This window comes from Cenococcum geophilum, assembly GCF_001692895.1.
Source record: "Cenococcum geophilum 1.58 unplaced genomic scaffold K441scaffold_50, whole genome shotgun sequence".
In the NCBI taxonomy this organism is placed as follows: Eukaryota; Fungi; Ascomycota; class Dothideomycetes; order Gloniales; family Gloniaceae; genus Cenococcum; species Cenococcum geophilum.
In genome coordinates this window covers 494,373-519,815 of record NW_027137608.1, presented here as the reverse complement: position 1 = coordinate 519,815, position 25,443 = coordinate 494,373, and the positions used below count along the sequence as shown (strand labels likewise).

Sequence of the window (25,443 nt, the reverse complement as noted above, 5' to 3'; positions counted from 1 at the left end):
TATAGCTTTAGAAGGTGCCTAGGCTATTATATACGCTAAAGGGTATAATAGTATATTTAAATTGGCCGAAGCGCAATACGAATACGGTTTTCTATTTATTACCTTCCCGTATTTAAAGATAGTTAAAGGCGGTAATAATATTAAGCTTAGTATAGATTTTAGCTTAGCTAAGCCGCTTAAGGGTCTCCTATATAAGCGGTACTGGGTATTAGTTTTTAATTATAATAGCGTTAAGTCCTCTATAATTAACGTAGAATTAAATACCTCCTCCTAGCTTCTCAGTAAGAAGGATAGGGGTAGCTGCTAGTAATATACTAGGACGAATAAACCCTTTATTAAAATACTCGTTAATATACTTATAACTAAAAGTTCGTTTTTTAATATTAGGTAGGGTCTTTTATAAGGTGGCGTTTTTCCTTATTTAATATTAATGGTATAGTTATTAGGTTAATCTAGGGGGAGTATATCTACGCCTTTTTATAAGTATATATTAATAAAGTTATAGTACCTCTTAGGGAGGAGCTTATGGAGTTCTTTATTAGTAAGTCCTTTTTTAAGTTTCATAAACTTCTTAAAGTCTAAAGGTAAAAGTCTGTGGAGTTCTATAGGGGCGTCGTTTTTTAGAAGGTTAACTATATCTATTCTATTACTATAGAGGACATAGTCCTGTTTTTTATTAAGCTTATATAGTTATAATTAGGAAGCTGTAGTAACAGTCTAGCCTTTCCTATATACTATACGGTAGAAGGCCACAGCACTTATATAGTAGCAGTTAGTTATAGGTAGGGTAATAAGGGGTTTCTTAGGTTAATATCCTGGTGAGTAAATAAAAGTAGCTAGGCTATATCCTAGGTAAGTCTCTCTACAGTATTTAGAGTTAAAGGTTACTTCTCTCTTTTCCCAGTTAATGGTAGGGTTGTATTATTTAAGCTAGCTTATTCTAAGGATAATAGGATAGTTAGTAAGTAGTATAATATAGGCCTAGAGCTTTTTCTGGTGCCCGTTTATATCTAAGTAAAGTTATACTATATAGGTAATCTTTTATGCGGTATAACTATTATTAGCAAGTTATAGGGCGCGGGCTTTAGTAAGGGATAAGGTAGGCAAGTTATAAGTATACACGAGTTAGGTATCTATAAATTAGTTAGTAGCTCCGCAGTTAATTATAAAACGGCTTTTATATTATTTTATGGCAGTAGTTCCTATTATAAGTAAAACTATCTATTTCCGTCTGTTTATCTTTACTAAGTTATCTATTAAGTAGGCCAATATATAGATCTCTTTATTATTAGGGCGTCCTAACCCACGACTTAGGGCTAGGACTTAGCGTTTTCCGCTTCCGTATCCGATTTTACTACTATTACTATATATTTATCTTATACGGTAATGGCGCATAGTAACGTATTTAGTATTTAGGGTATTAGGTTAGGTATTAGGCGGTAGGTACTAAACCTAGCTATTAGGTAGTTTAGGTTATTATAATAATAGCCTTTTTAACGGCATTTATAGTAGCGTCCTAGTTTCTAAAGTAGCTCGCGCTCTCTATTTAGGAGTTTTTATAGAAAGGTTAGTATAGAGAAGTCGATATTGGCTCTAGTGGTACTTAAGGTAGTAGGCGTCGGTGGCTTAGTATATATAGGTTTAGTAGGCCCAAAGGGCTTCTATAGAGAGGTCTTTAAGTAAGGGTTAGTAGTAGTAATCTAATTTAGTTGTCGTTTAATCTTCTATAGGGCTGCTACCATCTTATAAATATTGTTATAGTTATAGCTGGTGGCTATATAACTAAGGTAATAAGTAACTTTTTTTTAAAGAGATCCTCTTAGTCTTTAGTATTATCTTAGGTAAGGGCTCTAGTATATTCCTAGAATTTAATATAAAACTTATTAAATAATTTAATAGGGCTTATCTTTAAGGCACGTAGTTTAGCTTAGTTAGTAGCCAGTAAATTATAGTCGCGGTATATTAGGTTAAGATTATTAAGGACTTTTTAGTAAGACTACTACTTCTAGGGGCTACTAGTCTCCCATTAGGCGAAGAGTCTATTAAATAGTATACCCTTTATTCGCCTAATAATATAGCCAATCTTAGTGTCTTCCGTAAGAAAAAGTTAGGCGCTCTAAGTTAGTTTTTTGCGGATTTATATCTTTTAGTAGCTATATTCCTTACGGTCTCCTTAAAAGACTAGGAGATTAAGGTAGCGTATATTAAACCCTATAGTAGCAGTTTAGGTCTAATTATTATGGCTTTTATTATTACTGCTTTAGTAGGGGTTCCTATTAGGTAAAGCTGCTTAGCGCTAACCCTCTATTAAGCGTTAAGTAGGTAAAGTTGCTAGGGGTATAAAGACTTAAGTGGTGTTATATATAGTAGAGAAGTATCTAGCGTTATTACGAATGTGCTTATTAAGCTAAGATTATAGGTATTTAATTATATCTTCTTTTTTAGTAACTATAGCAATTAGTATAATCTTATTCTTTTTTAACTATTAGACGTCGCATTTAGACACACAGAGGTTGTCTTTAGTTTCTTAATATATATTATTGGCGAGCGCCTTATAAGCTTATAGGTCTTAGATAATATTGCAATCTTAGGTAGTATGCATCTTAGCTTATATAAGCTTTAGGTAGTAGTTCTATAAAAGGCGGTAGTATTTATTAGGGTCTTATGCTACTATTTTTATAAATATCTTAGCGTCTTATATTTTAATTTTAATAAGTAGTAGCCCTTCTGTTTGCTTATCTATAGTTATATAATTAATAAAGGATAAGATATTATTAGTGTCTATTTCCTTAGGGGTTAAGGCTAGGGCTAATAAATTAAATTCTCCTAGGATTAATTAGCGTTGTAGGTTAAGTATAGGTATTGAATTATTCTTTAGGTTTAATATAGTAGTTAGTAAGAAATATTATCTTACTATTATGGGTTCCTTAGAAGTATAAAGTAAGGTAATTTATAGATACGCTGCTTTTAGTAGCGCCTATAGTATTATAAAGACGTAGAATTGGTTATAGGCTAAGCGTTAGTAGTAAAAAGGCGTAACGTAATATTATAGAACGAGGGCAGTGGCTATAGAGCGTATGTATATAAGGAGTCTATAAGACATTACGCGATCAATTATAAGGGCCGAGGGCGTAAGGAGGTGATATACCTACGCGTAGCTGATATAAGCTGTACGCGAGGTGTACGCGAAAGCATGGGGCTCTTCTATGAAGGCCCCTGCGGTGGGGTTCCGTAACACTCTATAAAGTAGAAAGAGGTAGTAAAAATGCGGAAAAACTAGTATAGGTAAATTACACGCTATAACGGGCACTAAAACTATAGTATGGCGCAGAGCTAATAGACCTAAGTAATACTAAAATAACTAAAAAATAAAATAAGAGACTATAGAAACCTAGAGAATAAGAATTAAGTAATTAAAGGTCTAAAGAGCAAAGGCTAAACTAGGGATCTTAATAGTAGAAGATGTTTAGGCAAACTCTATAATAAGAAAAATGGTTTAAAAAAGAAGCTTATATAAATTACGGAAAATAGAATTATTTCGCCAAGGATTATAAAGGTGATTAGAGTAACTACGCAGTAAAGGGAACTAGACTAGTAGACAATATATATATATATATATATATAGGGGTAATAGTGTACTACAAAGAATAAAAGAGTATTTAATTAAAAGTTTTGCGTTTTATTATAATAACGCATACCAAATTTATAAAGACGCTAAGTATAGCGTAAGCTATTAGCTATAGGAGCTAAAATTATTAGAGTTTAAAGGAACTAACGAACTATCTTATAGATTAGATATTAAGGATAATAAATTTAATATAGGCGAAATACTAACTAATAATAAGGTAATAAGAGCAGCTTACTAAGAGCATATTAACCTTAAAGAAGTTATAATAAAGGTAAAGGTTAAATCTACTATAGAGAAAGGATTAGTAATAGGGATTAAGACTCTATTAGATATAATATCTATTGCTTTATAAGACGTAAAGGAAGTAAGACAGTAAGCCACTTTAGTACTTAATAAAGGCAAAAGGCTATAAGTTTAAGATTCTAAAGTAAGGATAAAAATAACTTAAGATTTTTAAGATAAGATAAGAGATGGGACTTAAGATTTTAAAGAAAGGATAAGAGTATAAGCTAGTTATCCATAAGGATAGATTAAAGCTAAAGGTTAGGAAGATAAAGCTTCTATAATAATGGGAAAGAATCCTATAGTAAGTAAATAAAGTATTTAGCCTTAGAGTTAAATAGTTAATACTAGAATTATTAAGTTTATAGATCTAAAGGATTTTATAGCTAGATATAAACTAAAAGAAGACTAAAACGAATTTAAAAATTAAATTAAAGCGTGGTAAGAATAAAGAGGTTACTAAGGATTAAGAGTATTAGGTAGACTAAGGGTTAGAATACCTATATAAAAAATTACTAATAGGCCTAAAGTAGGTACGCTAAGAGTAAAGTAGCTTAAAGAACTGGAATAAGAAGAGGATTTAGGAATCCTAATTAGGTTTAAAGAATAGCATACCAAAGGTTATAACAATATAATAATAATAAGATATTTTCTTATAGATAGGTTATATACGCTTACAGAACTATACTAAAAGTAGTATAGGCAGCGTTATAATAATAAGTGGGAAGATTTTTATATATAACTAGATAAAAAAGTTATTTAAAACTAAGTAATTGTAGAGAAACGTATAAGTTATATTAAAGGAGCATTAATTATAATATTAAAGAACCCAGAAAAAAGATTAGAGGACTAAAGAAGTAAAAGATAAATTATAGGACCTATAAATAAAAAACCAAGGTTTAGATTAGCTAGATAGAGGTTTAAACTTAAAAGTAAAGATAAACTAAGAGTTAACCTAAAACACCTAGTGTATTATATATTAGCATGGATTATATATATAGACAATATATATAATATATATAAAAATTTAAAGAAAAAAATTAGAAGTACCCTATAAGGATATATTAGGCGCTAGATAAGTAATAGTATAAAAATACTAAGTATATATACGGCTAGTATTTAGTAGAAGTTTAGGAGTTAGATAGCTTAATACTTTAATTAGAAAGATTCGTTATAGAAGAATACCTAGACGGATAATAGTAGTAGAAATGCCTAGAGAATATGTGTTTATAGTATATTAAGGAAAAGAAGTAAACTAGGTATTAGCTAAAAAGCAAGCTAAGTATAGTAGGATTAAGTAGCTAATAGTTAGAAAAAGTAAAGGCCTATAGAACTAGAGGGAGCTAGTAGTAGAGCCTTAGACCCTTAAAGAAATTTAAGGACAATATCTAAATTTCGAAGTTAATTAGCGAGATTAGTAGTTTAAAGCACTAATAGATAGGAGAGTAATAAGAAACTATATGTTATTAATAGTAGTAAAATAAATAGGACTACTTTATAGACAAAAGGAGCACTTATATTTATTAGTTATAATTTTAAAAGATCTAATAGCCTATAGAGGAGGTATTATTAATCTTAAACTAGGATCTATTTAGAAAACTATTAAAGGAAGATAAATTAAGATATCTTTTAATATCTTACTATTAGGAAGGGATAAGGCAGTATTAGGTATACCTTAGTTATAGGAATACAATCTAAGGATTAATTAGGTTATAGGTTAAGTTAATATTAGAGATACTTAATAATATAAAAGGCGTATAGTAACTAAGTTAGTATAGTACTAAGTTAGAGCAATATATAAAGAAACTAAGTAAGGTTTAAGTTATTATTAGTAGTTATTTATTTTACGTGTTACGTGCATAGAGTATATAACCTACGCAAGACGCGTATATGTATTATCAACACTGTATTAGAGAATTAATAATTATCCAACAACTAATACCGTATACGTATTATAATACACTAATACTTATACACGTTAATTAAAGCATATATACTAACACTAATTAGTAAACATATAGATTAGGAAATATATAATAGCTAGCGCTTAAGAACCGTACTAGAAATAGTATACGGATCGCCTAGCCTTGTCTATTTTAGTTAAAGGAAAAAGCTATATTACCCTTAAAGCTTAAGACTACGTATTAGCTTAACTACTAATGCGTTAGATTGCCTAGAGAATAATATTTTTACTTAAAGAAGATTATAACCTCCCTTAAGCTTAAGAGAATTTATACTAGCCTTATAACTAATATAACAGATTACTAAGAGAATAGTAGTCTTACTAAGAACACTTTATAGGCCCAACGGCTATAGGGAACGTATACCCCTAACCTTAATATAACCCTTAACCTTAACCTTAACCTCAACCTTAACCTTAACCTTAACCCTTACACCTACCCTTATACCTACAGCTATGGCATTAATAGAGGAATAAGAATAGGCTATAAAGGTTAGGAAATATAGCGGCGGAATTAATTTAGGCGAGACTATAAAGGACGAACTAGCGGGGTTTATAAAAACGAAGATTTATTAACCCAAGGTACGAGTGGTCTATATTTTTGGGTTTAAGATTTCAAACTTCGCCAAGCTGGCTTCTGATTGGTTAGAAAAAAACTTGTACGCGGTAAGTCGTGGCAGAATCTACGTGACGAACGTCAAAATATTATAAACATCAAAATATCCTAGTATTGCGCCTTCCTTTTTGTTAACACCTCTATTAATACCGCTATATATAATAAATATAGCAGATCCTACTGTAATTAAGTGTAGTAAGTGCTATATCTATAAGCCCCGCCTTAACTTTATTAAAGACGGCCCTTTAAAGAAGATTTTAAAGCTATGCCAGTTATGTCAGTTAAAGGCGCGTCTTTCCTATATATTACTTCTACTTCTGCTTACTTTTCTAGGTCTTTAAATATAATTTAAATAAGCGGAGAGCTCTTATAGAGTTGGATTTTACTACTAAGAATTGTCCTATAAGGCGCTAGCGAAGTACTCTACCTAAAAATAATACCGAGAACGCCTTCCTACCTTGCGGGCAGAATAGCTAAGATACCCCTAAAATAGCTTAACGGCGGAAGATAATTAGGATAATACAACAGGAGCACCGCATTCTTAATTGGCGGGGTAAAGCTCACTTGCCTACTCCTCCGCTATATACTATAGATAAAGCTCCGTATAGTAGAAGAGGCACTTTAAATAGCCTAAATGCGTCCTTGCCGGAACTAGCTCCTATACCTACTCCGACTACGGCTATACTACTACCTATTTCAGCTGTTAATTGGAAGCGAATTAAGAAGTTTAGGAGTATACTATAGGCTAAATATATAAAGACGTGTAATTATTATAAGGAGTAGTAGTTCCAAATAGGCCTAGCTACGGAGGGTGACAATATAGGTATATGTAAAGCCTGTATTAAGGACGCTGATAGCCTTAAATATCTAACTCTTTTTTCCCTATTTAGTGAAAGCAATGGGCTTAATCTAGGGCCTATTCCTAGCTTCCTACCTATACTTACTGCGGTAGAGGAGCTTCTAATTACACGCGTATACGTTTATTTATAAGTCGTGCGTATACGCGGCTAGTAATATTGCTATACTAGCTATATCTACTGCTTTAGCCAAAATATACTAAAGACTTAGAGGTAGCTACCGCGGCTACCTACTAAACTTAATATACTAGTTGTAAGGCCTATAGCAGTAGAGGGCGGCAAATACCTAGATTTGCGGTTTACTAAGCGGTATACTATAAGGCGCTTTGTGTAAGGGATATTATTGCGGACACCTTGGGTTGCCCTTAGGACAACCCCCGGACGCCCCTCGGATAGTCGCCAGTTACGTGCCAGAGGCACGTGCCCGTAGTATATAGTCTCCACGATTTTAGAGGCCTTACCTCCTTAAGGATTCGTCTCTCTTACCAATTTATCCTATTCCAATCGTGTCCTTATAGCCCCCTGTCTATAAGATCCCCTTATATTCAAATCCTTCCTACTCTTTTTTGGAAGGGTAGTTGGCTTTAAGGACCAGATTGTTTGTTTACATCTTTTATTAATAACTACTATCCTCCCTTAAAAATCTCGCGATAACCTAAACGGAAACTCCACGGATACCTTATGGAAAGCCGTCGCGTAAAGGCAGGAAGGTCCCTCCAACAGCGAGAGATTGCGATAATATAACCCTTTGGGTAAGATGGCCGAACGAGCCCCAATACCTAGATGCTCCAGGAGCTCGAAGACTCTCGCATACCTACAGTTACCGCTAAGGAAAACGTAGACACCCTCTATGACGGTTACAACGCTGCCGGAAAGTAACTGGAACCCCTCTGGCCCTACCTAGGCTAATTAGAAGATTAAGCGCTAGAGGCGACTTTAAGATCTTCCCCTAAGCTAGAAATGCTAGAGGAATATATTAACGCGTCTAACTAGGGAACCAACCGGAACCCTTCTAGAAGACTACCGGCCTATAATTAGCATAGTGGCGGTGTATAGACTGCTTACGAGCTAAGTGGGCCTACCCCTTTGGGTAATCTAAGCTAATTACTAACTTAGGACCCGAGCCTCGTTGGGAAGCCTATACTAGCTACTAGTACTAATACTACCTCTATAGTAGGAGCCTCCCCAGGCCCGAGTTCGGAAGGTCAAGAGCCCTATACTAATCTCCTTTAAGACAGATATCGGGAAGCTGTCGCAAGGCTCTTGGAAGCTATGCGGGAGGAAGCTACTAATAAATATATTAGAACCCTCTAAGGGTAAATCCAGATCTGGTAGGGTCTAATCTAAGCTAGGCAAATTCTTTTATAACCCAATTAAGGCTAAGGGCTTCCTGGGAGCTACCTAGTACCTACCTAAGGAGGTATAGAAGACTTAGAGAGTTATCTACGCTATAAACGGAAAAAGGATATAGACCGACTAGCTAAGGCCTTTAGTAGTCTAGAACTCCGCCACAGACCCAATGCCTAATAGTTGGACGATTAGGTTCGTGAGGTAGATAACTTCTTTAAGATGCTGATAATATAAGATGATACTAAAGAGCGTATATGCTGGATTATTAGTAAAATTAAAGACCAATTACTAAACTAGATCGCACTTAATTAGCTTAATAAAGAGCAAATTACTATATAGCTACAGCTATAAACCTTCCTAAAGAAATGGACTTAAGATCCGTATATTATATAATACGATAATGCAGAGCTATTCTGGAATAGGATATAGCTAGACCGCCACAACTTCCGCCAGTTTATAAACTTTGTGGAAACTTATACTTAACAGATGGATCTAGAGCCCTTTAAAAATAAGGACGGTAGTATCCATAAGAAGGAGAAGATTAGGTTTATCTGGGCTAGAATTAAGCTAGTAATTCGTGACAAAATAAAGCGCGTGGGAGCCCTATCGCGGATCACCATATATGCGGATTTCGAACGAGCAGTTCTAAACGCTAAAGACGCGGTAAGGAACTAGACCTCTTCTAGTAGGAAGCTAGGGGGTTACTAAAAGCGCGGGCACTCTAGTAGTAATATAGGGCAGACCTAACCTTTAAAGAAGCCGTTCTTAAAGAGAACTTTAGAAGGGTTAAAGTTAGGAACCTTAAATAACGGGAAAGACTCCTAGGGCCAACCCGATACCTATCTGGCACCTTTATAGGAATACTCCGAGAAGTTAAGAAAAAACTCTAGAGGTAGATCTTATTAGAAAAATAAGCAGGGCGATAACCGCACTAACGATCTAAAAAAAGAAAAGCCCTAGTTATGGACTTTTTTTGGCTGCAACTAGGGTAAGATATAAAAGGAGAGACTCTCTATATTGCTGTTAAGCTGGAAATAACACTCCCTATAGGTGAGGTATGACAGTTCTAAGTACTATACGACAGTGGCGCCGAAATCAATCTTATATAATATGATTTGGTAAAAGAGCATAAACTTATCCTATTGTAAAGGTGGCGGAAACCTATCGTAGGCTTCCTGGATAAGCATCGGATTAAGCTATATAGTGCCTATAAGCTTATAGTGTTAGTGGCCGATATATATAACTGCACCAAGGCGGTTGGCCCGTAACCCTTTTAGGCAGCTAACTTCGTAGGTTATAACCTTATCCTTAGATACCTTTAGCTTGCGGAAGTAGATCCTAAAATACGCTTTAAGATAGGAGCCTTTAAATGGTGGAACGATAAAGATTTAGAAGGGCGTATATTACTAATAAGCCTAAAGGATATCCTAGAGAATATAGCCCTAGGTAAAATAGTATACGCTCTATACCTAAAGGAGTATTAGATCTAACCCCTATTTAATAGTAAGATGGGTATAGAGCTTAGTATAGGTGACAACCCCTTTATAATAGAGACCCTATAGGGAACTACCGGATAGGTCGCGGAGACATTATAGGGAGGCGGCGATCTTAAGGATCTTACGAGATACTTTAACCGCTATAGGTTACTCTGGCTTAAGCAATATGCGGAGAGTATACTATAGCACCTTAAACGCTGTGTTAAGGAGTTCCCTACCCTCTATTGGCTACCGCATAAAATGGTTTAACGTACAGTGGTAACTATGTACAAGCAACCACTATAGCGTACAACGCTGCCTGCGAGCATTTTAAGGGAGCTCCGGGACCTACCCGACAATAACGCGGAGGATAAATACAACCCTAATTTGTTAAATATTCTAGTAGGCCTAAGGGACTTACTAAGGGTATTTTTGGGTAGGAGAGCTAAAGTCCTACCGTAGAACTCGGAGTACGATCATGTAATTAATTTGGAAGAAGGTAAATAACTACCGAACCTTCCTATCTATAACCTCTTGTGTAAAGAGCTTAAGATCCTACGGGAGTACCTTAATGGCTTACTAGAAAAGGGATGGATCTAGCCTAGTAAGTCGCCGTTAGGCGCGCCAATCCTCTTTATCCTAAAACCAGATAGAACTATAAGGCTATATATAAACTATCGCGGTCTTAATAAGATTATAATTAAGAACCGTTACCTACTACCACTGGTTAGTGAAATGCTGGATTAACTATCTAGGGCGAAGATCTTTATAAAGTTGGATCTATAAGACGCCTATTATAGGCTCCGTATTAAAGAAGGGGATAAGTAGAAGACCGCTTTTAAGACCTAATACGGCCACTTTAAGTATCTGGTAATGCCTTTTGGGCTAGCTAATGCGCCTATGACATTCTAATTATATATTTATAGAGCCTTAGGGGGACTAGTTAACCGCATATATGTTATTTATTTAGATAACATCTTAATCTACTTAGAAGATAAGGATTAATACGAGCAACACGTCCGCGAAGTGCTGGAAGGTTTAGATGATTGGGGCCTCTACGCTAAAGTGTTAAAGTATGTCTTTAATACTAAGTAGGTTAAGTTTCTGGGTTATATTATAACGCTTACGGGTGTAGTTATGGACTTAGTACGGGTATAGATGATCTAGGAGTGGCCAGAGCTAGAGAGCTATTAGGATGTTTAAGTGTTCCTAGGCTTTGCTAATTTCTATAGGCGCTTTATCTATAACTATTTGGATGTCGCCCGACACCTATCCGACTATATTATGGAAGCTTTCTGAGACCCGACCTAAGGAGTAAAAAGCTTAAAGGCGGCAAGGAAGAAAACTAAGAAGGGACTAACTAAATAGTATAAGCCATGGTCATGGCCCGGAAAGGTTTAAAAGGCCTTCCGGGAACTTCGCGTAAAGTTTATAGAAGCTCTATTGCTGCGGCATTTCAACCCAGATTAGCTATTAATGATAATAACTAATATATCGAATTTTGCCTTTGCTAGTATTCTACTGTAACCTAATAGGCATCCAGACGCTACCTAGCTCTATTAGAGACCAGTAGCATTTTATAGTAGAAAATTCTAGGGACCTAAAGTTAGGTATTATACCCACGATAAGGAACTGCTGGCTATAGTTGACTGCTTTAAATAGTGGCGACATTACCTTAAGTACGCGAGCTATACTACTCGTATACTCTTAGATTACTATAATCTACGCTACTTTATAACTATAAAGGAGCTTATATCTCAACAAGCTAGATAGGTAGAGGAGCTTATATAATTTAATTTTGAGATTAAATATAAGCTAGGGGAAAACAACCCTGCTAATAGACCGTTATAACGGCTAGACTATGCCAAAGGCTTTAAAACGGGAGAAGGAAAATAGATAATAGATATCTTACTCCCTATATTGCAGAACAAGCTTTAGGTGTGGGATGCTTAAGTACCTATAGCTCTATACACCGAGTCTTAGGCGGTATAAGCCCTATTGGTTTCCACTAATATTCCGGCTAGTACCCGGTCCGTTGCTAATAAGGGTCCGAATATACCTAGATAGGACGTCCCTAATACATTCTTGGAACCTAGTGATATACCATCCCTAATTGCTAAGCTATCCCCTTAAACTAATAGCGAAGCTATAGAGCAATTGGAACTCGGAGCCCTGTAACAACTAAAGGACTTTAACCTTGTAGCGGCCTTCCTGACGTACGCGTATTAAAGAGTTATAAGATCTATGGTACTATCTAGTCTCGTACTTAGAGCAGTACGAGACGAAATAGCTTTTACTTAGGAACTATCCGAAGGGTTAACGGATTTTATCCGTAAGGTGCAACGGAGGGACGCTTTCTATGCCATTCTTAATGCGGAAGTAGACCGGAAACGTAATGGAAAGGAAGCTGCTAGGCACTACTATTGGGAACTAGACCTAATGGGCCTACTGCGTAGAGGTAGTAAGGTTTGGGTGCTATAAGAAGCAAATCTACGATAGAAGATTCTTATAAAGAATTACGATGATCCCTTGGGCGGCCACTATGGTTAAGCAAAGATAGTAGAATTACTTTAGCGTAAATACTATTGGCTAAGGCTTAATTAGGAAGTAAAGGAGTATATTAGCTATTGCGAGAAGTGTTAAGTATACAAGATCCGCAGGCATAAGCTATAGGGTCTACTTAAATTAGTTCCCCCCGCTAGTAAGCTATGGCAATATTACGCCATAGACTTTATTATGGATCTCCCGCCATCTAAAGATGGCTAAGGACGAATATACAATTCGGTCCTTATACTTATTAATAGGTTTTTAAAGTACGTCTAATACCTTCCCGTTAATAAGACGATTAACATATAAGAGCTTGCCAACCTAATTAAGGAGAAATGCTTTTTTAAAGTAGATTAGCCGCACTCTATTATCACTAATAGGGGCAGTGTCTTTACAAGCCAGTACTGGTCGGATCTATGCTTCTATTTGAAGATAAACCACCGTTATAGTATAGCTTTCCACCCGCAGACGGATAGGCAAACGGAACGCCAGAACTAGGAACTGGAGTCTTACCTGCGGATGTATTTAAACTACTAGCAAAACAACTAGTGTAAGCTACTTCTATACGCGGAGTACGCTTATAATTTAAAGTAATATATATCGCATAAGTATGCACTAATCCAGATTGCCTATAGCGTCCGACTATTTGGGTTTAATAGTATACCCGACGATTACTGGCTAAAGCCGCATAATTAGTTATAGGATCCTACTAGGAAGTCTAAGGATATCTACTAAAGAGTATAAGGATACCTTTAGGAATGGGAGGAGTAATAGAAGTATGCGAAGCAGAGCCTATAAGATGCCTAAGAGTAATAGAGACTTTGGTATAACCGCAAGCACCAGGATAAGCATTTCGGAGTAGGCGATGAGGTTCTATTACGTTTAACAAATATCAAGACCCGTCGACTATTAAAGAAGCTCAATATAAGATACCTAGGTTCCTTCTAAGTTAAGGAACGAATTGGTAAGCTAGCCTATCGTCTTTAGCTACCCCTATCTATGGCCTATATACATCTAGTGTTTTACGTAAACCTACTAGAGCTATGGTATAGATTACCGCCGGAAAAGAACTTCCGTCTAGGCCTAATTGAACACCCTAAGGTGGTGGGCGAGCGGTACGAGGTTAAAGCTATACTACGCTATAAGTCTGTTAAGAACAAGCTTCAATTTAAAGTTAAATAGCTAGGCTGGCCCGCTAAGGACTCTATATAGGAACCAGAGGATTACTTCGATTATTGCGAAGATATTCTAAAAGAATATTGGGACTAAGGTCTACAATCTATAAATTGCAGAAAGCGCTCTAATACTACGGTATCATCGCAACCTATAAAGAAAGCTCGCGAAAAGAGTAAATAGGTTAAATCGGATATGGAACGGATAAGCTCCGGAAACTATAAGGATTAGGGCTATATAGCCTAAGGCAGGACGGGTCCTTAGCCTTTTCACGTATATAGCATAGAGTTGATAGGGCATTTTGCTAGAATTGTATTCCCATTTATTAATCTATACTAGGAACATTGTTTCTAGGGCTCCTAAGCCCTTCCTAAAAGCCTTCCGAGGCCTTCCCGAGCACCTAATCAAGGTCCTTAATTGCTACTATGTATAAGAACGAATTCTAAAAGTCTAAACCACAAATGCCCAATCTGAAAAGCTACTACGCCCCATCATTATTAGGAGTAGGATTAGTATCCATCGGGCCACTAAGTAATAGCTAACGAGAATGGGATCTAGATGCCTTGGTAGGCGTATAAGTAGGCATAAAAACAGGGGTAGGATGATGAGGTGTAGCTGGAGTAGAGACTCTTAAACGCTTAACATTAACATCAGGTCCAAACCAATACCAATGAAGCTCTTGCGGCGTAAGCTTATAGTTAATAAAGATACGCTTAAGCCCAGAATGAATAGAGACGTTGGCTGGCTGGTATAGTCCAGAACCACCAAGGCCTTGCTACGGCAACCGTTAGTCACCTATTTGCTAGGTACCTAAAGGGTAACCTACCTAATACCGCATTATGTTATGCTCTTTCGAAACTTAACGCGTATGCGCGAACTCCTTCCTGTGGTAGACGGCAACCTTCTTCTTATCACCCCCATCCCTTACCCTATCCTTAGTATACTAACCTTACTCTTGTATCAGGCGTTACTGGCTAGCTTACTGGGAATTATAGGCAGTATAGATGGCCGTAGCATAGTCTCAAATTCAGCTAAGTTGTTTAGCATTTGCGCTGGAATAAGAGAGAGCCCAGGCGATGTAGTAGTTAAGGACATTAAAGAAACGTCGCCACTTAGGCCCAGGCTATTATTAAAGCTTAAAGTTAGCAATAGAAATCTATTAAGGATAGAAAAACTCACCTTAACGCAACTGCCGCTCTTGGTACGCATGCATCAATTATAAGGACTAAAGGTATTAGATCTAACGCAGTGCGTTTTATTACAAGCCTCTAAAATCCTATTATTAGATTTCTGGTCTTTTAAAGACGTGTAGGCAAAATTATTTAGGTAGGACCAGCACCAGTTGCGGGTTAGCGGGGGTTAGGGTTCTATGTGCAAAGGCAGGGCCAGGATACGCTGTGGAATTTACTTAGAAGAGCAGTTAGCAGGAGAACAAAGAGGCATATTAAATTATTGATGAAAAAAAAGAAAATCTTGATAATATATCGAAGATACGTCCAAAATTAGACGACGGTTAATGGCGAGAAGTGAGGTGTTTAAGAAAAGGAGCAGCTCGATAAGCAAGGCGTCTTTATACTTTACCTTCTAATACCCTTTTAGTGAATAACCGTAACCTTGCCGATATAACTCCGTTATAATAGCGCTATTTAGAAGGAAGGAAACACGCGTATAAGTTATTTAACTATTACTTCCTTACAAAAACTAACTACGCGGCTGGGGGAAGGCAATTAAGACGTTAAATTAAAGACGTATATGGGTTAAATTAGACCTAAAACGATACTACAGTATTAAAGAATAATGTTATAGACGTTCTTGACAATCGCATAATAGCTATAATTGCTATTGCGAAATGTCCCTATTTGCTAGGTAGTAGAGCTACGCCAAATATACGGCACAGGACTACTAGATTTGAAACTATATACACCAAATCTTAAGAGACAAGTCTCTTTAACTGACTAATTAATACCTTAACCGTATCTATTAACCTAAGGGCAAATGCGGGAGCAATGCGTTAGTAACGCAGGGGATTATAAGAAAAGGATTATAAGAAAAGATTATAGACTATATCTTAGCAGTTAAAGATGACGGCAAGCCAAGGCTCCGTATGTTAAATCCCATACTAAAGGTTCTATAGAACTATACTAGAACACTAAATTGCCTATAATACTCGTGATTAATTATAGACTAGTATAAAGGCTTAGAAGCAGAGTTGTATAAAAATCCCTATATCAGCCTAGGTAGTCACCGGCATGCTTCCGGTAGGCTTCCAATAGGTCTTCTAGCAATCCTTACGTCTTTTCTCCAGTTATGTTTTTTCCTTATTAAGGTTTTTTAGGAGTTTAAAGCAGGGGTTAGATAGATAGATGATATATAGCGGCATGCCGACACCTCTCTAACATCTCTCCAAACCTCTTCCGGGACGAGCCCTTATAATCTCCCTACCGTAAGGTAATGGCGATCGGGGGCCGATTGTAAGAAGGGGGGGGGTAATGTAAGGGATATTATTGCGGACACCTTGGGTTGCCCTTAGGACAACCCCCGGACGCCCCTTAGATAGTCGCCGGTTACGTGCCGGAGGCACGTGCCCGTAGTATATAGTCTCCACAATCCCAGAGGCCTTACCTCCTTAAGGATTCGTCTCTCTCACCAATCTATCCTATTCCAATCGTGTCCTTATAGCCCCCTGTCTACAAGATCCCCTTACACTTTGCTATAGTATAGTGGCTTTACTTTCTAAAGGTTAATTATCCTAATTATCGCGATATTAAAATATATAGCACCTAGCTTACTAGCTTACCCAAAAATGGCTCTATATTAGATTAGCTACCTTATATTAATAAGTTAAAGTCTAATTCTAGTGGCCTAACGGCTTACCCTACTGCTTTTATATAACGTCCTTCTGCTATTAATCCTTTGCCTACTAAGCTTGGTAGTAATATACTATATAGCGAATTTAATAATAATATACTAGATACTTTGGTTCCTAATCTAGTGCCTAACCTTAGTAAATTAGAGCTTTTAGGTCGCGAGGTTTAATACTAATAAGACCTATAAGCGGGCCTAGAGGTTCCTACTATGCGATAGACACCTCTCTCTAAGCGATTAGCTAGTTTTATTATACGCGGCGCCTTTCCTACTCTATTTCCTTATAGTAAAGCCAATTTTAATATGCTACGAAGCCGTATAGTTACCCTAGCTACATACGCTAAGCATATACTTAAGTATTAGGACGGTCGGTTTAGCCGCTACCCCTTATTTCGCTACTATGTGTTTAATTAGATTATAAGAGAGCAAGCCCTTAACGCCATCCGTTTCCTTTACGGCCGATTAAATAAAAATAGTCTATCTTTAAATAAGCTTAGTAATGTTATAAATAGTAATGGGGGTGGCTAGTTGCTAAATAAGATTATATGGTATATACGGAATCTTAAGGGCACTAGACCTTACTAGAGGCAGGAGAGAAATAAGCTTACGGCTTATACTAAGAATATTAAGAGCGGGTCTCTATTCTTTATACTTAGCGCTGCTAATCTATATTAGTATAATCTACACTTTTATATACCTTTATTTAACGAATATAAGGCTACTAATAAGGCTTAGCGCTACTAGATTGCTTTTTAAAATCTTAATAATAATCCGCATATTGCTGCTTACTGGCTATATCGCCGCTTTAATCTATTTAGGAAGCACGTGCTTATAGGCCTATTTAATAGCACTAACTTTTAGTCCTAATATAAGTGGTAGGTATAAGGTAGTGGCTATATATATAGCTTCTTATGGAGTTTAATAGCCCTAAGGCCAGATCCGTTAGCTATTAAATTAAGGGCGGCTTTTGCTAAGTACTGGGCTACTTTTATATCTATAATTAATCCTAATCAATTAAGGCCTCCTAATCTCTAATATCCTTCTACTCTAAGCTATAAAGAACAGCTTAATACTAGTAAGCTTCTTACTACCTATCTTAATCGATTTTAACGGCACCGTAATTACACTAAATCTTACTGCTTAAGATTAAAGAAAGGCTCTACTGGAGCAAAGGAGTGCCGCTTCTATTTTCCACGGTCTCTCCGTAATAAGGCTGCTATATTAAAAAATTAAAATCTATATTACTAGACGTTCTGTCTATAGCGCAATAATAAGCTTCTTAATAGTTATAATGCAGCTATAATATTAGCGTGGATAGCGAATATTAATACATTACCCGCTATAAGTATATTAGTAATAGTTAACTATATAGGCAAATATTGCAGCAAGAAAGAGAAGAAGTTAACTTCCTACTAGGAGTTACTTTAATTAGTATAGCCGCACGCTAATAGCCTTTATGCCTTTAGTTTGGTTATAGTTAGGTTTATAAATAAGCTTATTACTAAACGTAATTGGTTAGCGTAGGAGGTATACTATTTACTTTTTAATATTCCCCTTTATAAAGGCTTTAGGAATATAATAACTTTAGATTACCGCCAGGAGGACAATTAAAGCGCTATATATAAGCTTAATAATAGGCAACTAAGAGGGTGCGGACTGTCTAACTATAAGAAATATAAGCGCTACCTAAATAGGGTAGAGGATATTACTTTCCTTAATTTTCTACTCTATTTTAATTATTCTATTTATAAGCGTCGGCCAAGAGCAAGGCCTTGAGTTATATCGTACTTTCCGCGATATAATGGCGATCATTTCCATCCGTAGTATCCTAAGTTCTACTGTGTAAAGCTTATTCTTTATCACCTATAGAGGGAATATAAGGAAGTAGCTACTTATACTAATGGATTTAGGGCCCCTAATTATATAGCTTCCTATTAGGCTTACGTTAACTCTTATTAGCACCCGTCTAACTACTTCTACAATTAGAAACTAGAGGAAGGTCGCGAAACTGCTAATAATATTAATAAGTTTAAGGGCGATTTCGCAAACGACTTAGAGCTATATTAGTCCTTTAAGGCCTTATATACCCGCGTTTAAAATACTAATAGAGTTAAACTTAAGGATCCTAATAGGCTTAGTAATAGGGAGCTTAATTATAACTACGACTGGAGTATATATTAGGGTATATACCCGGAGCTTAATAAGAGGACTTATTGGCAGAAAGTATAGCTATAGCCTCTACTATAGAGCCGCCTATCCCAAACAGCAACTCCGTCCTCCTTATAGCTAAGTTAGCGTTATATCTATAATATTGTAGTTAATTACTATAGGCAGATCTAAGTGGGCCTTGGCCCCCCCCTACTGCGAATTAACGTTAATAGAGAGGCAGGAACCAGCAAATCGCATCTTATTGCTGTCCTCTCTACTACGCTCCATAATATAGTAAGGGCTAATAGCAAGCTGTTACTATTGGTTTAAGCCGCGCCTACTAGAGTAGCTGCCTTTAATATTAACGGTAGAACTACGTATAAACTATTAAGGTTGCCAGTGAATCGCCCCTTTAAGGAATTGCCTACTGCTAGTCTTACGCCTCTATAACAAGCTTTTAAGGATATTTACTATTTTATCCTTAATGAGAAATCTATAATCGGGTAAGTATATCTAGCCTAGATTAATCGCCGCCTCTATTAGATCTACCCTATGCGTAATAACAACTACTTTAAAGGCTTAAACATCTTGCTAGTAGGCGATTTCTATCAGCTTCCCCCTATAGGTTAGGCGGCCTTATATAGTAATCTACCTACTAGGCCGTTAGAGCTCGCTAGCTATAAAAAGGAAGCCTATAAGGCGATTAACTAAACTGCTGTCCTAGATTAAGTTATGCGGTAGGGCGGTAATAACGCTAAGAGCTCTGCATTTAGGACCGCCCTCGCAAAGCTATATAGTAATTCTATAAGTAATTTAACCTAGAAGCTTCTTTTAACTAGGTATAAGTAGGGCCTATCTACTAATAAGGTTGCGGGCTTTAATAACGCAATTCGGCTATACGGCACACGCGCTACTATAGGTAAGTATAACACTATTCGGCTTCACAATCTTTTACAGCTAGTAGTGGCTATTAAGTTAGTTAACACTAGTATAGGTACGCGGAAAGTTACTCCTAATTAGTGCGATACTATAGAGAATCTAGCCCTATATATTGGCGCGAAAGTAATGCTAATATATAATATCTAGGTTAAACTAGTGTAACCGACTACGGTACCCTGCCAAAACACTACCTTGTCTCACTAGCGTACCACCTTGTTTTAGTTGCCTAGCCCTTGACTCGCTCACCGACTCGGTCTACTTTCATGTATTTATACCACTTGATTTCCATAAATTTACAATAAAGTTGCTCGTTTAATTCCCACACACTGCAAAGCTTACAACTAGGCTTAGTAAACGGTACTACTAGTATAGTTAAAGACGTTATATAGAAGGGACACGCGGATATTAAAAAGGATCAGCCTTAGTTATTACTAGTTACAGTAGATAAGTATAACAGACCTACCCTATTTACTTAGTAGGATAGTAAGAAGGTCGTCCCTATATTTTCTATACTTTATAAATAGGAGGGTATAAAAGGCTCTTACTTACGGCGTCAATTTCTAATTACTCTAGCTTTTACTCTTACCGTATATAAAAGCTAGGGCCTAATACTTAACTAGGTAGTTCTAGATATTAAGAAAAAGGATAAGATAGCTAGGCTAACCTATATAGCAATCTCACGAGTTAAGAAGCTTTTAGGGCTTATATTTAAACGTAGGTTCGATATAAAACGATTTTAGTTATCTATAAGTAAGACTAAAGAGGTATAATAAGAAGATTTTACACGGAGGTAGTAGTAATTACTTATAAACGACTTTTCCTAATTAGTGTAACGTTTCCCGCCCTAACGTCGCCATTCGGCCAAAAAGACACGGAGTGCTTGCGAACTTGTTTATAAGCGCGGCGGGATCTAATATATGTACTCTTACAATTAGGATATTATATACTAGCTTAAAGGTAAGCGGAGAATACGGCATTTATCTTAGTTTTCTAACCTTTAAACAGCTTAACCGCGAAATCCAATTTTCTAAATTTTAACCCCCCTATCCGTCCTACCTTCTTACCGCTTTTAGAGCTATTAGATATATATATAATAGTATATAAGAAGAATTGGCAGTACTACTAGATCAATATTGCTGCTGTCTATAGCGTTGATTAATTTTTAAAATTTTAATTTTTTTTTAAAGGGCGGAAATGTCGCTTATATAAAAAGTCACGTGACCTTTAAGAATACTTGGGACCGTATATTAGCAGCTACAACTTCTTTATACTATAGTTAAGATTTTATATATACTGCACCTAGAGCTACTTATAATAACTATTACCTATAAATCTGCCGATTTACAAATTAAAAATTAGACGTAGTTAGAGCTGTTAGTAGGGGTTATTAATTATACTCCCCGTAACAAAATTTTAAATTTTAGTAATCTAAACTAACGAATTAAATTAAAAGTTCGGAACGTCTAAATAAGGTTCTACTAAGACGCTAGCTAAACTCTAACCTAGACCCTTCCTAACCTATTAAATTCTAAAAATAATAACCTTTACTCTATTAAAAAAGAAAATGGAGATCTAACTGCCGGTTTTGGAGGGTTCTGTCGCCGTTTTTAGAGGTCGCGTCTTTAAAACTCCCCGCCGCCCTAAGCTTCTTGCTTACCAGTCTAACGTTAAGCCTCTCACTTACCGCCCTATACCCCTTACTTTTAACAGGCAGACTATAATCCTTCCACGCGCCTAGCGCTAAAGCTATATATACTCTATAGCTTTTACCTCTAATCCGTTTAATCTAGGCCCCGTTTCTCTTATTCTCTACCCTCCCATCTCCTTAACCCTATATTACTCTTTAGATCCTTTCTGCCGTTATTACCCTCTAGGTCCCTTTTGCTATTACTACCCTAAGTTTTCTTCTAGCTCCCTAAAATACGACGCGCTTAATTATTAGATCGCAGCTTATTATTTAGCGTTACTAATAATAAGTATATAAATATAGATAGCGACGGTAACAGCTACGGGATAGAACTGACGGTCTTTAACAGTAATACCAATAGTAATGCTAATAGTAACGCCGACTATAACGCCGATAGTAGTATTAACTATAACGCTAATAGTATTACTAGATCTAATAATACTTATAAAGCGCCCGCTTAAGTATGGCTTTATAAGGATTAAGACTATCTACTAAAATACTACCTTAAATAGTTAAAAGAGTTTAAGGAATCTAATTTCACGATATAGGACTACGCTAATAGCAGTACGAATCTTCTTAACTGTATTCAAGATTAATGGTATTAGTAAGTAATAACCTGTTCTACGGCTTTCTCTTAGGCTTAACCTGGAGCTAACGATTTCTAAATACTGCACCTATATAAGGAAAGACCCTAAGAAAACGTACTAAGTCCTCTTACTTTAACTACTTTATAGCTTTTTTAACTAGCTTCTAAATTAGAAATAAGGAAAGGGGGGTAGGAAATAGTACGGGATAAAGCTTTCTAGCTCGCTTAGTATATACTAGAAGTACTATCGCCTTATATATAAGAGAGCAACTAGTAGGAAAATTACTAGTAAATTAACCCGCTAAATATATAAGGTAATTACGTTTCTAGTTAACCCTTTAGCCTAGTAAAGTAAGGCGGAGCTAAGATATCTTTTCTAGGTACTTTAGAAACTGGTAAAAAAACATCACTTAAGTAATAAGAAGCGAGAAAAGCCCGTTATAGACGCAGAGGATCTCGCCCTAGTTCTTAAGACTAACTTAGTTACAATAAGAAAGAGATATATAGTTAAGCGACATTAGATATAAGTCTATTTCTTACTATAGTTAGGCCTTTACACTATAAGCCGACCTAAAGCTCTTCTTAACCTATACTACCAACATATAATAATTACACTTATTCGCGACCTAGAAGGCGGGCCTTATAAGATCATGCCTAAGTTTATATTTAAATTTACTAAGGAATATCTTAGCATAAAAGAAGTGTATATTCCCTTTCTACCCTACTTCTTTCCTTACGCTTATAGAGAACCAGTAATACTTTCCTAATTCCTAAGATTATCTTTAACCCTTTACTTATTCTTAGCCCTTACGTTTTTCTCTTAGGCCTTCTTTTTACGGATAAAACTTTTATAGCCCCTAATCTAACATCTATAGAGCAGCTTAGTAAGCTATATATTAAGCCTAAGCGTAATAAGTTGCCACTACTACTCCGTTTAGACCTAGATAATATCCCTATATTTCGGCAATCAATTAAAACCCCCTACGGCTATAAGGTCTCACTTAACCAGCCTTTACTATACTTAACTCTTTTGCCCTTAATTAAGGACCTTGGCGTAATTATAGGATTTTAGTAGGTTGCGTGCCTATATAGTCTCCGTTACGGCGTAGGCAAGGCATTTAATAAAAATAGTAAGTTCTATTATATAGAGCTAGTTCTACTAAAACCTTTCTAACGCCTATACTACCTAGGTAACATAAGTAACGCCCTTTAAAACCTAATAATGCAGTATATTAATGCTTAAACATTTCTAAAGCACTACCTTCTACGGCATATTATCGTAGATATACAGGCAATCATTTAAGGCTTAGAGCCTTAAGAAAAGTTAATAAAAGCAATATACCGAATAAGCTAATTAATTAACCTGCGGCGGCCATAGTACCTAATAATAGAATAATCCTTATTGGTAAACGAGAACCCGCGTATTTGTTCCTTAATTAAAGTTTAAAATAAGCTAAAGCTTAGCCTTAAGCGCAAAACTATAGGAAGCACAGAATACTAAAAGCTTAGCCAAGAAATCATAAACAAAAGGCAACGTTAGAGAAATACGCTATTGGAAAATATTAAAAAGAATTAAGATAGCGAATAAGCTGTAATTAATATTAAGCGGCAACTTTCTAGGGTTATATTTAGCGAGGATATTAAAGTAACCTTAAAATCTAGTAATAATAGATCGGTCGAACATAAACGCCTTATTAAAGTAATTATAACGCTACTTAGCATGTTACTAGAAGATGAGATACGTAAACGTAATAATGCCATTAATGCGGTCATAGATTACTATAATATTAAGGAAGGCAGAGTGTATCGGCCGAGTTATCGCTAGAGATAGTTTAGGATAGGTGTCGCCCTTAGCCAAGTTAAGATTAAAGAAGATACTAAGATTTTAGAAGCAGCTAAAGCGCTAAAGAGGGCAAAGTCATCCTTATATAAGGAGAAAAGACCAAAAATATACTTTATTTACCTTAGGAATAAAAAGCTCGCAATTAGTAATCGTATATATAGGTTCTATACTCCAACTACTCTTATAAAGTATTTCTAACAAGCGTATCTCTCTAAACTCCTAAAGTAGGGTAAGATTAAATATAATGTTTATAAAGTAACCCTTAAGCACAAAATGCATCTTTAGAACTATACGCTTAGTATATATAAAACCTTTTCCTAGTTATTGCGCGCTTATCTTATTATTCTTTACCACTTTTTATTTTATTTTAGTTTATTATCATCTAATCCTATTTTAGTATTTAGTAGAATAGATATAATGGCTAGGATTTTATAATTCGTCTGGGGGGGTAAGAGGTAATAGGTAAGGTAAGGGTGAGGTAAAGAATAAGATAAAGGGTTAGGTAAGGGGTAAGGGGTAAGGTAAGGGGTAGCTAATAGGGGATAGATAATCTAGTTGCTATACAATATCTAATGGACCGACTATAAACGAGATATATATTTAAATTTCTTAGATTAACCTAAATGGAGAAAGGAAGAGAAGTATTATATAATAACTTCCTACCTAAGCCGATCTCTTAAGCTATATATCTTTACTTATATATAACGCTCGCACCTTTTATAATAAAGTATATAAGGGTAATTAGGGCTAGATAGATAACTACTGTTCTTAATATAATATATAAACTCGGCTTTATAACTAATACTATAATAGGTCCTAATTGTGCAGAGGGTATTAAGACAGTTATTAACGTTTTCGCTTTTACGCTCAGCCGCGGCATACCTTACCTTAGCGAATTAAAGCAGTAATTCTATTTATTATAGCTGAGATTAGATAGCTTAAAGTTTTAGCATAAAAATTTCCTCCATATCCTTAGATGCGGTAATTGCTATCTATATAATGCTAATGGCGAAATCGCTTATAACGTCCAGCTTTATAAAGTCCTTAAGTTTAACAAGCTCTTTAATATGCTCGGCCGCTGTTAAGGTAATTATATTATATAATACCAAGTCGCCTATTAGGCTAAAGACATCCTTAATAATATTAGGAAACCCGTCTGCGGACTAGCTAGTTCCTAAAATATATTAGATTTTTATATTCGCAAGCTCTTTTAGCTATAGTATATTGTAATAATCGGTAATTATATTAATATAGACGTGATGAAGTGTAATATAGGCCGTCATCGGCTATATTATTGTGTCTTTATTATCGCCACCGCTATTATCTAGTTTAAATGGCGATAAGGTATTAACGTCGTTAATATTAGATCCTTACTCCTCCTTGCTATTCTTATAATCCCTCTTATATATAAATTGGATTATCCTCTTAATAGTGCCGGAATCGAACTCGTTGATATTTATAATATTAGTTGCCACCTCCTACCTATT

General features: G+C 35.9%; 1 protein-coding gene across 1 annotated transcript; it reads right to left on the bottom strand.

Annotated features, from left to right (window-relative positions):
- Nucleotides 1–24,948: 24,948 nt before the first annotated feature.
- On the bottom strand, nt 24,949–25,107 carry K441DRAFT_581232 (uncharacterized protein; the record flags this gene model as incomplete). Its single annotated transcript, XM_067644406.1, has 1 exon — nt 24,949–25,107. A coding segment is annotated over one exon (159 nt), but the record flags the coding sequence as incomplete, so codon positions are not given.
- Nucleotides 25,108–25,443: the final 336 nt, after the last annotated feature.